General features: G+C 32.6%; 1 protein-coding gene across 1 annotated transcript in view; it reads right to left on the bottom strand.

Moving 5' to 3' along the window:
- LOC123715548 overlaps window positions 1-15,093 on the bottom strand; it is a 70,195-nt gene that overhangs the window by 18,261 nt on the left and 36,841 nt on the right. The window contains exons 2-5 of the mRNA XM_045670685.1: window positions 7,587-7,722; window positions 6,665-6,842; window positions 1,541-1,927; window positions 1,198-1,319 (exon numbers count right to left, since the gene is read on the bottom strand). Of these exons, the coding sequence (XP_045526641.1) occupies window positions 1,198-1,319; window positions 1,541-1,927; window positions 6,665-6,842; window positions 7,587-7,722 (823 nt within the window). The remainder of the gene's footprint in view (window positions 1-1,197; window positions 1,320-1,540; window positions 1,928-6,664; window positions 6,843-7,586; window positions 7,723-15,093) is intronic.

Genomic DNA, 15,093 nt, shown 5'->3' with positions numbered 1-15,093 from the left:
TTTATTTTTTATTTATTTGATATAGCCGACAGAGTATGAAACTAATGAAATTCCTGATTGCGTTGTAAATTCAATCGTTTTCCCATAAAACAAACACAACCAGTACAACTCGCAAAATTGTAAACACATAACCATTTTGAAGCGTAAATTCGAATAGACATAATAAACAGTAGATTTGAAGAAATAAACAACGTTCTAACTTGGTTCTGTCAGTTTGGTACTGGACATTGGCCATGTTATTACTGGGATTAAAAATAGCTGAGCATTGTATATGGCAACTGGCCATATGATCACCTCGTAGTACAGTGATGTACGATATCAGAACGTTACATGGCAATTGTAATAAATAATTACTTAGGATGTTTACGTACGAGACCGCTCGCTGGGCAGCAATCTTGCGCTAGTAATCGCCGAAACTAAAGCCTAAATCTTACTCAAACTAGATTTATTCATATAGGTAAACAAGTACAATTATGTACGTCAACAGAGAAGATGTTAAAATTATTGTTAATTTTCATTTACTACCAGTTGGCAGGTGAAGGGCGTAGAGCGGGCAAGAAGAACTGGCAAGAAACTCTCCGCCACTGTTCTTAATCGCCAAGTATTGAGTCATACAAATTGTTTGAATTGGAGCAAATTAATCCAAAATATTAGGATCATTTAAATAATCATTACATTTATAAAAAGATTTATTGATTAATTTACGTTTACTATTTTGAGACTAAAGGCAAATCGTACTTTACAATTGTATGGGCCCTATAATCGTTGTATCTATATCTGCTATATTGAATAGTATTTCTTTTTCTACGAACTTTTCAGCCCACCTATTATGCTTACGGGAGATAACTTTACAGCAATTTATATTTTTAATTTAATTTAATAAATTCCGACGCTTATAACAAGGTTTGAGCTGTGGTGTAAATATACTATTCTAAATATATATACTATATATTTATACGATTCATTAATCTTTAAGATTGAGATCTTTAAGACACGCTCTATGGGCTGCTAATTTTGAACAAAGAAAATATCGTTTAATTTTAATGTTTCAAACGAAGTGTAAATTAATAGATAATGTTTTTCTATGTACATTTCTTTGACAATTAAAGGATTATTTGCCAACAATCTGGCTGGACCAAGTGAAACCAGTGGTCCAAGAAGCATTTTATACAGAATAGTTACTTAAAGGAAACGTACCTAGTAATGTAGTCCTGCTTATCAGCGATCATTTGTAAGCTGATTGCATCACGGAGCTGCATAACAATCGCCGCTCTTATAGCTTCTATGCATCTTATTTCTTGTATCCTTTCTGATAGTACCTTGAAAAAAAATCAATAACTTAAAATCTAAATTAAATCTATATAAGTTCTAAATTATTTTTTGTTTATGCTATGGATGAATTATTGTAGACTCAATTAAATTTTTTATATAGTAGGCATATATCTGTCAACAGCGACAAAAATTAATTCAACTGTTCAGGTGTAAATTAACTTAGTTTTAGGTCTAGATTCTCAGTCCTAAGTAAAATAATAAAACATACCTCTACATCATCAGAATACAACACAGTATTCTTGAACAGCTCCCGCTTGAAGACCGTCACAAATGGTCCTTGAACACCCCCAACAAACTTTTCACAGTTGAAGAACACAGCGTCCTTTTTCACCATGCCTTCTTCGACGCCGGGAAACGTCGGGTTCATGTCAATAGCCGATGTTGGAGCTACTAGGGTGTAATCCCAGAAAGACCACGCTCTATACTGATGAAGAAGTAATGTGGTAGCCACATCATCAGCCAGGATTCCAGTGAGTTTTGAGGCCGCGGGAAAGAACCCGATCATTCGCTTTCCCGTTCCTGTGTTCTCTTGTAATTTGTGCTCTAAATTGTTAAGGTCGATGAACCCTTCTTTTGTTTCTGGTATCTTGATTAACTGTAAAGATAGGGCATTATATTATTATTCAATATCCGTTTGGATTGATACAATCTCTCTATAATAATGCGCGCGAATTCGTCTTCTTCGAAGTAAATACAAAGTTGCCGAGCTTAAGAATGTCACTCACGTGTGAACCTCGTCTTTAATGGATTCTTTTCATGCAAGTGTTAACTATGGTCGTCAAGTAAGCATAACGCGAATGGCAACAGTCCAGCATGTTTAATCATAAGTCTAACGTCAGACACCGAGGACTGATAAAGAATATCCATGTAATATACCAATGTAGAGGATAATAATAAATAGATGGGAGAGATATCTGCTATATCCAATATTAGGGCGAATTTTATATACAGATTTAGGATCGTTTTTCCATCTGTATTACAAAAGGCAAGAAAGTCGTTATTTAAAGTTTATTTTGAAAACATTTTACAGTTATATCTTATTATTAAGTAGTTAAATTAGAGAGTTAATTGAATCTCTAGACAGTTTATCAAAAATCAATATTGAATCAAGTCGCTAAAGTTCCGTCAGACAAGTGAGTGAACGAAACGTTTAATGAGTTTCGTAGACGTTCCTAGGCAATAAGACTAAACTAACCTAACCTAACCATTTAGAATAAAACAAAACGCGGAATTTCCAAGCTCTCAGTTCTTCACGATCACACCGAAGTAACAATAACAAATGAAATAATCATGGCGAAGTGTCGTTTTACCATTTTGTTTTACATTATTAATCAACACGCTGGCTTTCGGTCAGACAGATAGTTTAATATTTTTGACGCGGCTTTATTTAAATCAAAATGCTAGAGACTTGATTGAATATCGTTCTTTAATTAACTGTCTAGAGATTGAATTAACTCTCTGATTTAACCACTTTACTGCGATATATATACGACGTAAATCTAAGAAAAAGGAATTCAATCAACACAATTAAAATTCAATACAGTTTAAGACAAAGCCTGTTAAAGTTACAAATTGCGTCCGTTTGTCCTTCACCTCTAAAACAAATGTTTTATTCAACATATTTAGAATCGTAAATTTCAGGTGTAATAAAATAAGTATTCATAATGGATAATGGATATACTAGTGAGTGAATATGAGTTTTTGTTTCGTTTTCAATAATTTTATAAAAAAGAAAAGCTTTAAACACCTTTGAATGCGGTAATGCACTTTTACTAATCTCCAGAATTTAAACAGAGTGAAGAATATATGTAATATATAATTTGCATTAACGTACTTTTGTTTCATTTTTGGGAAATTCCTTAGTTTAGTTTTTATACTCTCTATACGCAGGTAGATTTTGTATACGTAATTTTTTCAAGTGGAAGGTGATAACATTTTTAAAGGCCTTTATAGCGTAGGCGAGTATTTGGACCATAGGTTTGACATCGATTGTAAACAATTTAACTTTGACATTATTTTATGTTCTTAATAAGACATTGTAAAAATTTATATAACATTTTCACGCCTATTTATATAGCTGATTGTGCGGATATTTGTAATTGATCAATCTAACCACTGTACCACTATCTTGGTTTATCGTTTATTACGATTATTATTATTAAACTTTTAAAGGTCAAAACAATGTAAGTCTCTAACTAAGTCTAATTCCACATTTTTGTATAACTCTGCACGTGTTCCAAGTTCCAATCAGACTGTACATAAAGGTTGTTGATGATAACATCAGATGTAGAGAGAAAATCAGCTCGTAGAAAACATGAATGAGAAACGGTTAACAAGCAGGATATACAAGGCAACTATGGATGGCGCAATCGGGTTGGGGAAGCCTTGTTCTGACCAGGACCAAATTCAGGAGGTACTAGAGAAGAGACAAGTTAAAACTACGCATAACCGACGAGCATGCATGGTGAATGTCAAGTGAATGAAGCGAGAGTGGCATGTCAGGACCCTCTCAAGTGTAAATCCGTGGTCTCTGCCTACCCCTTCGGGAAAAAGGTGTGATAATATAAATATAGGTAAAAAAACCTTAAATCCATTTATCAAATTCGAAATTGAAAGGTGAACAACCGTTTAACCAGATAACAACGTTGTACATGTCATTTTTATAAGGTTTCCTTTGATGGCTACGCATTATACTAACGTAATCTACAATACTTGGTAATGGTCAACAACCACAACAACCTACGACTAGTAGTAGTTTTATTAAACTAGGAAAGTTGCCTCAGATTTCTATGGCTGTTTCGAAATCATTTGTTTTTGTCTAATAATTCCTTGACTCAGACAAGGCGTAAAATTTTTTGGGTCCAATGCCAGTTCCTTCACGATGTTTCCTTCCCCGTACGAGCGAGTGTTAATGTGCACATAGACAGAAAGTTCATTGGTGCACAGCCAGGGTTTAAATTACTTCAGGTATGAGAGCTTCAAGGTAATGCCTAGGCCACTGTTCCAGAGTATGTAACGCAATCTCGAATATGCATATACAATTATACAGCGCTTCTGGTGGTAGGTACTCGTGAAGTTTAATCAGTTTTACAATTCGAATATTCTAAAGGCAAGCTTAATGTGTTTGAATGTAGAAAATGATCTTCGCAACTGCTTTACCCAACTTAATTATTCATTAGTAGTATAACACTGTACTAATTGCAATAAACATATATTTCAGTAAATCCCTACGGGATTCTAGTATATACTTAATAGTAACATTTATTAACACTTCGTATCAAGTATACAGAAATATTGTACTCGGCCTATTTTGATATTTTAACTCAATATATCGTATATATACGTTGTGTCATAATCCCTAAAGATGTTAGTAAATAGGGTCCTTATTCGCAGAAATTAACATGTACGCTTTAATGTTTATTAAGTAACGTTCTCTACAAGGTCAACTTCTTTGAGAACAATAATCGCAAAGTTTCCAAATTTAAAAGTAAACTCCATTTTGATAAAATTTAGCAGTTTATAGACACGCTGATTGGGTATGACGTTATAAATAAAACTAAGCTAAATGGACAACCAAATCATGATTAAAATACCGTAAAGCTACGACTATAGGCCCCGCTATAATTTATAAAGACTCTACCACACGTAAACACAACACATATTGAATACAAAATCATACGACATACAGAATAATTTATAAATTCTGTTTATATTTTGCGACATTATTACTCATGCCTGTCATAAACGAACCCGGAAGTCGATAGCCGAAAGCTATAAATTCAAGGCCTAGGGGAAGCCGCCCTTCGTGACCGACCCTCAAAGTTGGTTCATAGTACGTTTGTAGTAAAATTCATGGACATTTAACGTCACATTTGAACTATAGTGCTAAACTTTTACATTGGGAAACCAGTCATGTTAAATCAAAGGAATATTTCGTTTAAGATTCATTCCACATGCTATTATCCATAATAATTATAACCAGATGCGGCTGCAGAGGTCCTCGGAATCTGTTTCACTGTCTATCTAAGAGAGCATACGATCCACAAGAAAAAAATATTTCTTTGACGCAATAACCATCTTTGCTCTAACGTCCAATATGTTTTTGGTGATGTTCTCTAAAGGTTTCACCATTTATTAATAAACTACAAATTTAATGTGTTTCAGGACTCGATTCCAGGCGTGAGCCTCCGAAGCCTTATGGCCATAGATTATTTGCTTAAATACTAAAATTAATTTCATTCAAAGTCAGTACATAAATGGTGATAAGGTAATTTAAATGACATTGCAAAAGTCTATTACGTAATATAGGTTATGGTTAGACGTGACCTAAGCTGATAAGAAAAATTGCGAATGAAAACATGTTTTGTGATGTTTTGCTTATTGCAAAATTAATATAAAAACAGCTTAGATTGTAAATTAACCATTACAAACAATACAATATTTTAGTAGAAAACAAATAATTATGCTACTAGGATTAATTTCGTAAAGTATTTTTACATCAAATTATGTTTTTTGAAAGATTTTTATTTGCCAAATATCTTTTTCTACGAAAGGTTTCGTACAAAAGAACTTATCAATGTTTAATTATGCTCAATGTCACAAATCGATTAGTTATTAAAAATAAGAGTCGCAAAAAGGAAATTAACTTTAACGCGTTACGAGAAAAACAAACACAAATTTTATACGCCTTAATCAAGAATACAATTTACTACAAGTGTTATCAATGTGTTTTTCCTCATATAAGCAGGTTTTTTTATTGAAAAAGTCAATATGAAAATAAAGTTATACGCATATTATACTTACATAACGCAATTGCGTCAATCTAAAAAAAATTACTTAATTAAACCTTTTAACTGTATTTTTTGAAATCGTGCTAACGCTGTGAAAGTGACAGTGATTTTAATTAGAAGTTTTAACGAACATATTTGCCTAATTATATCAAATTTTTAAGACAAAATGTAACGCTTTGTTTAATTTTAGAATTTATTTTTAAATAATAAGGAATTAAAAATAAATCAGTGGCGCTACAAGCTTTTTAGGTATGGGCCTCAGATTTCTGGATCTATTTCCTCCTGTGCCAGACACATGCCGCCGACTTTTTAGGTCTACGGAAAGCTAGTTTCTCATGATGTTTTCCTTCAGCGCTCAATCGAATGTTAAAGGCCCACATAGAAAGAAAGTCCATTAGGATCGAACCTACGACCTCAGGGATGAGCGTCGAACGCTGAAGCCACTAGACCAACACTGCTCACTAATGGTAAATATTTCATCTAATATGTTGTTAATATAAATATATATTAAGTTAACTACGCTTAAAAACAAGAAAGCTTACTTCGGCACCGCATTCCTTCCAGGGCGCGAGTTGTCCATCCGTTTCCCGTGATGAAACAAATACCACCACACTCTGCGGCCGCAGCGCTCTAAGGAACCGGGTGAGAGATGCTCCTAGAACCACCACATCTTCGGCACAGGCTCTTACTGCTCTACGAATTATATCCTTAGATTCACACCTGAAAAACCGTACAAAAATCCCAATTATAGTTTTTGACTTTATCACATTCAAACTTGACCGCAAAACATACATGTCAAAGTAAAAGTCAAAAATCATTTATTCATATAGGTAACACAATGTACAATTAGCAACGTCAAAAAAAGAAATATACAATAAATGCTTCCAATTTTACATTTACGGCTAGTTCTCAAATCAAGGGCTTAGAACGAAAGAGAAGAATTAGCAATAAACTCTTTTTATTTAAACTAAACTCTTTTTGTTACTCATGTCACTATACATGACAAAAAAAAATTAAAACATAAAAAGTATAATATATCATGCCACCGTTGTAAGTTGTTACGATGGCAAGCTGTTGTCATCTCGCTCTCAAATAGTTTATATTTTTGCGACCGTTTTCAGCTCTGATTTCAGGTTTGTGATTAGTGTTATGATAGCTACGTGTGGCACTGAAGTTATATTTAATGCTCGCGCGCTTTAAATGTTTATTTATATATTAATTTAATTTATTTGACGTCAAATGTCAGTTCCTTAAAAACCACAGAATGAGTAAACTGATCAACTGTAACACATACGCGCTTACCTTTAATGAAAGAACATGATTACATTTCTTTAAACAAAATTAATCTGCTTTTATATGAATAAACATTAAAACCTACCATGTGTATTTTGTTTTGTCTTTTTTTAAACTAAAATGCCTTATATGTACAGGTTCTTAATGTTTTGTGTCAATGTGTATACTTACCGGAATATTTCCGTTTGTCCCGATGTGAATGATAAAGCAGTGCTGCGTGTTGCATGTGTCGGTAAAACATCGCGCTGTATGTAATCCTCAATCCAGTTTAACGCGCGACCAGATCCACTGTAGTCGCAGTACACAACTGTTAACAATAAAAAGTTGTTAAGAATTATCAATGAATAGTGGTAAAGGCCACTATGTCGGACAGTGAAAGCTCAAGGGTGTAGACAATTTGACAGATCTTTGATATTATGATTTTTTTTTATGGAACGACAAACGGGCTGTAGGCTCAACTTATTTTAAGTGATACTGCCGCCCATGGACTCCCACACACACCCATGGGCATTGCCATAAGGCTCGCAAGTACGACCTAAAGGACCCTAAGTCGAATTGGTTCGGAAATACTTCAGTGGGCAGCTGGTTCCACATTGGCAAAAATTGGCTTAAGAAACGCTCAGTTGTGGAACGACGGACGTCAAGGTTTATTAAATTTATTTTATATAATATATAAATTTTAATTTAATTATAAAAAAAAATATTTTTTAAAATTTATTTTATATAATATATAAATTTTAATTTAATTTAAAGATCAATAGATGGAGAATGTTAGTTTTTTAAGATTTAAAATGTTACTATAACGCTTGACTAACTGATAATTTGTAGATAGCGTTATAAATTACTATTTAATTAATAACGCTATCTAAGTATGAAAATCTTTATATAAAAAGCTCTCTTACTGAACTCCATCTTAAAGCGTCTACCCCCAGAAGCCATTTTTGAGATATACAATACCATTTTTGTTTACATTTCCATTTTGAAAGATCTCAAGCCCTTACCGAAAAATCGTGCTTAAAGTAAAAAGCGTGTATTCAGGACAAAGGCAGGAAAATGAAAAGCGGTGCCTGGGGGCACACTCGCAAGTTCAATGACCTCTGTCAAGCCCGTGGCAGGCAGGTTGGGCTTTTGATTTACATATACTAATTAGAACTTTAATTACGGTTACACCTTGTTATAATTAGAATAGAGCTTTTACACATGTTTTGGAATTTGGGTAATTAATTAAAAGTGTAATTAACTTAGTGATTAAAGTAATTACATACGTACAATATACTTAAGTTTATTTAACTATAACATCGTTGCCGAGATTAATTGACAATAACATAAGTGTATGTTATCGTAGTCTAATAACGGATGTAGTGTACAGACGAGATATTTTCCTAATCAAATAAAAAATCCTGATTATGGATAAAAAATAAACATAGATTTAACCCGTAATTGGTAACCCCATGCAACAAACACTGAACTAACTTTAATCCATGTTTTATAGTCCGGCAAGATTTCAAATACTACCCGTAAAGAATAACGTAACTAATAATATGATGCATTAGCAATAATGAGATGAAATATCTCTTACGCTTTTCGGAAAAGAAAATAGAAAAATGTGCTCCACATTCAAGAGACGTATCCTTCTAAACTTCATGTAACTACACTTTATAAGGTAGAGCAATCAGTAATTTTAAATGTTATCATTGTAAAATCGGCAAGAATTTCTTTGGCATTATTAACATCTTCGGTCAAAATAATATAAACATCAAACTAACAGTATAACCAGAATAGTATACGTTATAGATTGGTAACGAAGTTGAACAACCGTAGAAATTACCGGAGACATGAATTCGGAGTGTTTTAGTATAGCCCCATTAGTCCTAGACTTAGATTTTAAATATGTTTCTTAATATTCTTTTGCCTTTATGGATAAGTAGGTGATCAGCCTTCTGTGCCGTCATTTTTGGGTGCAACTGGTCTCCTCACTATGTTTTCACTTCACCCTACAAACAGTGGTAATCGCGCACATGCAGATACGTCCATTGGTGAGTGGACTACGAAAATATATAAAGTTAGTGCGTTGTATGTCAATCTGCTTTCATCACATCAACAAGGGGCTATTTGACAGTATAAAAAAGTTTTAGTAATCTGTAAAAATAAAATGGTTGTCTGTAAAGTCGGTTTATGGACGATAGTTTAAGGTGTGGTGACAACGTCATAACAAAACATTGTAGAAATGGATGCATACTTCAGTCTTCGACTGGCAGAGAGATAGATGGGGCGCAAGCGTAAAATGAGCGTAATGGGACAATGAGTCTGATACTTTTTCGTGCGTGTATCTGGCGTTTGTCGATTTATTAGGCGTTGTCACGTCAAAAATCGTTATGGTGTAAAATAACTTGTAAATAATGTTTAATTTATTTTAAAAAATCCATTGTTTTTTATACGTCAGTCACAAAACGGTTTCAGATTCATCGAATCAACGATGACGTGGCATTAACTGTCCGAATTAACGCACTAAAAACTCGACGCTTGGTAAGGTGTACCAAGCATATGTCATAGGGACTGGTGTGCGATCTTCCATTAAGAAACGTTGTTTATTAATATTAATTTGATTTAAAAGATAGTTATCATGGTTCACAAATGAATAAAACCCACTGGGGTTTCATGTGTATATGTAAGTGTGTTATAACAAATGTAAGGATAGAATTTGTAATATTTTAGTACCAAGTGACTTGCCAAAATACCAAATTGAAACTTCTATGCATTGCGTGACCCGCGTATAAACAGACAGATTTGGCGACTACTCCTACTATAAATCATATAAAGATTTGTGAAATACCTTGTTTATAGTTATAACATATAACATTGAAATGAAATATCATCATAATTGGAAATAAAATTTATTTTAATTCTCAAATTTAATATTCAAAATAAAACTTAGTTTGTTATTGCTAACCGGCAGTCTACATTCAACACCGGAAGTTGACACAATGTAGGTAAAACCTCGCTCGACGCGACGTGGCTATTTTGCATATTACATATTTAAACTTGGTTTAAATCTTTTAAGAGCAAGGTGATGGTCATTTTGTGTACGTGAATATTACAAAATCATGAGTTTCCCGGAAGTTATGTATATATATAGTGTAAAGAACGTCATAACACTTTTATTTTTGTAACTATGTAACTTATTTTAATGCAGACGAAGGTATAATAATCTTTACATAGTACCCAAATCCAGGTATCACTCAGAGACGAAACTTATTAGACACCCGTGTGACAAAATCATAACTGGGTTTCTACGTAGGAGTCATAATACGTGCTAAGATTCAACTGAATACAATTATATTATATTATTTATATTATATACTCAATTTAATACTAAGTATAAAATGTTATCATAAATTCCGAATACTGTTTCCACAGGAAGAAGAAAAGATGTACTCAAAGAGCAGTCAAACCACTTCCCACTATTTTATTTTGACAGTGCTCAGTGAGGATTGAGACGTTTTTTTCATAAACAAACGCTTTTTTATTTATTTAATATTAAACACAGGTCATGCAGTAATGGGACACGTTTCCTGATCAATAATCCGACTTATCTAAGATCAGACTTAAATAAATATAGTGTAAATTTCATATATCTGTAATGTGTGTATGTCATACAATAATCAGTACTAACCTTGAAAGTGTATCATGGTAAATAGATAAAAATAATAGTGATTTGTAACCCCGATCGAGGCCATATTCGTGACATTTACGATAAGATAATATTTGCAATTTGTTAAAAATTATTAGAAGTATTGAAAGTACTTGAAAAACATGAAAGAATTGTATGTACCAGTAACAAAATGATTTAATAAGAATTTGTCTTTTTGTGAACAGAATAAGACAGATAAACGGGCTTAATTTTTCGCGTCTCTATAACTAAAAACTATACATACGTTAGTACAAAGTTGCACACATTCAAATATGTACCTATGGATTTTTAAACGGATAATAATGATGCGCAGATGCTAAATATCCTCACATGATAAATATCCTCAAAATTACTAAAGTAATCCTATATGACACTTTATAAAGGAATTATTGTTGACCACCTAAAGATTTAAAAGTAATAATACTCTAACCAGTAAAATAGGCAAGTCTTAGCATAATTTATAGCTCAAAAATGATATCTTTTCGTTGCACAATCTGCCTAATGAAAATACTTTAATCCTATATAGATAGTATTGCTTCAATTTTCATTAACAACTTTATACATTTTTTAACCATTTGTATTGCATCGCAATTCATGAATCCGTGGGATTGGGTTCTTTTTGTATTATTTTAGATTAAGATTGGTGATTATATATTTTTTAACTATGTACTTCATGCACTTTACCCATTATGCTTCCTTTTTTTAATGTGTTTTTTCCCCTAGGGTTGCCTGGAAGATAGTGTATAAGATTATATATCTTAAAGTTTTATAGTATCAGAAGTTATATAGCTGGCATGATATTAATTAGTGAGTAATTCACACTAAGGAGTATCATCTTTCACGATAGGATACTATAGTTAATAGCAGTGACGTAAAAACCAATGGCTCTATAAGCTATGTCATGCCCTCAGATATCTTTATATTTTTATTGTTTTTGTCCTTACTTAGGCAAGTAGGCGATTCGCCGCTTGTGTCTAATTTTTAGATGTAAAGACTGCGGTAGCCCTTAAGTCCAAGACTGCCTGACTACCATAGGATATGTTTTCAAATAAATAAATAAAATGTCTATGTGTAAAGTAGAGACAGACCGCTTATATATAAATCTATCAAGCAATATAACATAATCATAAGATATTTCGTAAACTTGTAACACGTTAATTAATAACTCAATGTCAGTTGAAAATCAATGATAAGTCAACAACCGGAATGTAGGTTAACAACATCAAAATAAGGCCAATGAACAATATATTTATGATAATTTTCAATGTTTTCTTTGGCATGTATTGTAATCACATTAGCTAGACGTCATTTTTAAAAATATATTTTAGTAACCATGTATTGCGTATACACCTCGACGCCTGGCGCTCCACCTCTTTGTGGAACCCGCTGCTAATGGAGGTATTTCCGAACCGAACCGACTTAGGAGCCTTTTAGAAAAGAACGTGCCATTCCCTCAAAGGTCGGCAATCTCTTCCCGGCGTTGCAGGTCAGCTATGGGCGGTGGTTAACACTTCGAGGCTCGTTTACCTCCTGTCTCATAAATTAAGTAGTTAGACCTTAGTGACATTACTTAATTTAGTCATATTTTAGGCTACTAGATACATATTATTTCTGACAGTTCTAAAACGCCGGAAATAATCAAATTTATTTCTTTATATTTTAGTGTTTTTTTTAAGTCAAATTGTATAAACCAGATCTTATAATGAACATTATGCCTCACCCAGTTAGCCAGACTGAAACACAAATATACTATGTAAATACAACGATTAGATATGATTACGAATACCTAGTTATCAATGTACAGTATTTATTTTACGGTCTGGTTTATGTAAATATGCAAAAATATATTTATGATTATATGAAAAATCAATATAGTAACTTAATATCTACGTTTTTTGTATCGGTTTGTTATTTTATAAATTTTACCTGTTTGGAACATTTGCCCTTGGATTCAACCAAAGACCCAGTGGAAAAGCGTATATATATATGTATATAACACATAATGAAAGAAGCTTAGTTCTACCATTTACTTTTTTACTACTCTTTATTTAATATGAAACACAGTAGTTGACTGTACTGAAATATACAGATACAATAGTAATTTTACATAACAAAATATACATGAAACACATATTAAATATACCAAATAACCTATACAACAGAAATAATATAAAACGAAATAAAAATAATTTCAAGGAGAAAACAATAGATACAAAGCTCTACAATTGAAATACCTAAGTACCATAAATCTTAAATAACATTGTGGCAAAGTCAAAAGTCCCTACGCAATTTAACCGCATTCAAACAAACGCGTCCCAAACGTAGGTACCTTCTATAAACTTGAAAGACTCGTTAATTCTTTGTCAAAGACCCTTTCAAGTTTGACAAACAATGATATCATCGCTCTATATAATACCTACTATTGATTTGCGGCGTCAACCGATTTGATAGAGTAATACATTATATAAACCTATTGTGTTCTTAAAGTGTTAAATTGTTGCTATAAAAAGCGTCCTTGGAGTTTAAAAATAAACACGCCATAGGTCGGAATCCGCGGGGAACCTGTTTTCAAATGAGATTTCAAATTTAGAACACTGGCAGATAAGATGTTTTGGTTTTCACTTTTTAGAGAATTTTTCAACAGAGATTACAGAAAAATATATTCAACCCATTTAATGCTTTATAATTATTGAAACACCAGAGTATAGGATTATAAACAACGCTGTGATCAAAATAATTAAATGCTCTAGAAAATAATATTTCCCCGTAAAGCTTTTTCAAAGTGTTGTTACAAAGTAGAAAACAAAACCCACTACAAAACCCAATATAACCCTTTGAATCGAAAAAAATATAATATATCAACGCAATATTATTAAACACACAATACACTAGTCGAGTATTTTAAATTTCGAATAAATAGAACGCTCTAGCGTGAAAAATTCTTAAGGATTTTACATAGGACAGATTCATTTCTTGTTTTATTGTTTGTGTACTCGAAAATCGCTGTATAGCAAAACATCTGTCACCAATGTATAGCTACTTTAACAGCAAGTATCATAAGTTCTTGTTATAATTATTTTGATCACTAGTCACCGAGTATCCATAATAAATGTAGCAAAAAAATTAACGTTGTCATTAGATTTTTTTTAATTGGGAAAAGAATATTAAGCGTAGCAATACCGAGTGATTTATAGGTTATTTACAGGCGCAGACGCAATACCACGTGTTGTGACGGTGCTTTGCGGTTCGCTGGATGTATCCGATCTAAAATACATCTCTGGGTCAAAGCCAAGTGTATTTACACGTGATAAAAAAACGAGATTTCATGCTTTTAAAAAAATTCGCGTAAAATGAAGTTGTTATTTATTTAAACAACGCAAACAGCCAGCGCTGTCCCGCGTTAATTTGTCGAAGCATGATTTTAAGGAGTACCTTTCTTTATAAATGAACTATGCATATCAAAAAGATTTTTAATTGGAATCCATATTTTTCCCGGATTTTGCTACATTTATTATGGATACTCGGTGACTAGTCATCAAAATAATTATAACAAAAACCTATGATACTTGCTGATAAAGTAGCTATACATTGGTGACAGATTTTTTGCTATAAAGCGATTTTCGAGTACACAAACAATAAAACAAGAAATGAATCTGTCCTATGTAAAATCCTTAAGAATTTTTTCACGCTAGAGCGTTCTATAAGAATAATAATAATTATTGAATTACTGTTGAATCCTAATAAATAAAAGCCAATTAATATTTACACGAAACTGCATTTATTCTATAGTAATAAACATAAATCATGAATACAAACAATTCATATTTTCCACGAAACCTGTGCATAACAAATTGGTCTGATTGAAATACGATCGTTTGTTTTTATTTTTTCATTGAAACTACGTAAATGTTGTTTTGTTTTTAAATTAGACTGATTCCTTACGAATAAGGTATACCTTATTGACCACCAAGGGACACGAGCAGACAC

Source organism: Pieris brassicae, chromosome 1 (genome assembly GCF_905147105.1).
Source record: "Pieris brassicae chromosome 1, ilPieBrab1.1, whole genome shotgun sequence".
In the NCBI taxonomy this organism is placed as follows: domain Eukaryota; kingdom Metazoa; phylum Arthropoda; class Insecta; order Lepidoptera; family Pieridae; genus Pieris; species Pieris brassicae.
The sequence above is the reverse complement of the archived record's forward strand: the minus strand, read 5'-3'. Positions and strand labels throughout refer to the sequence as shown.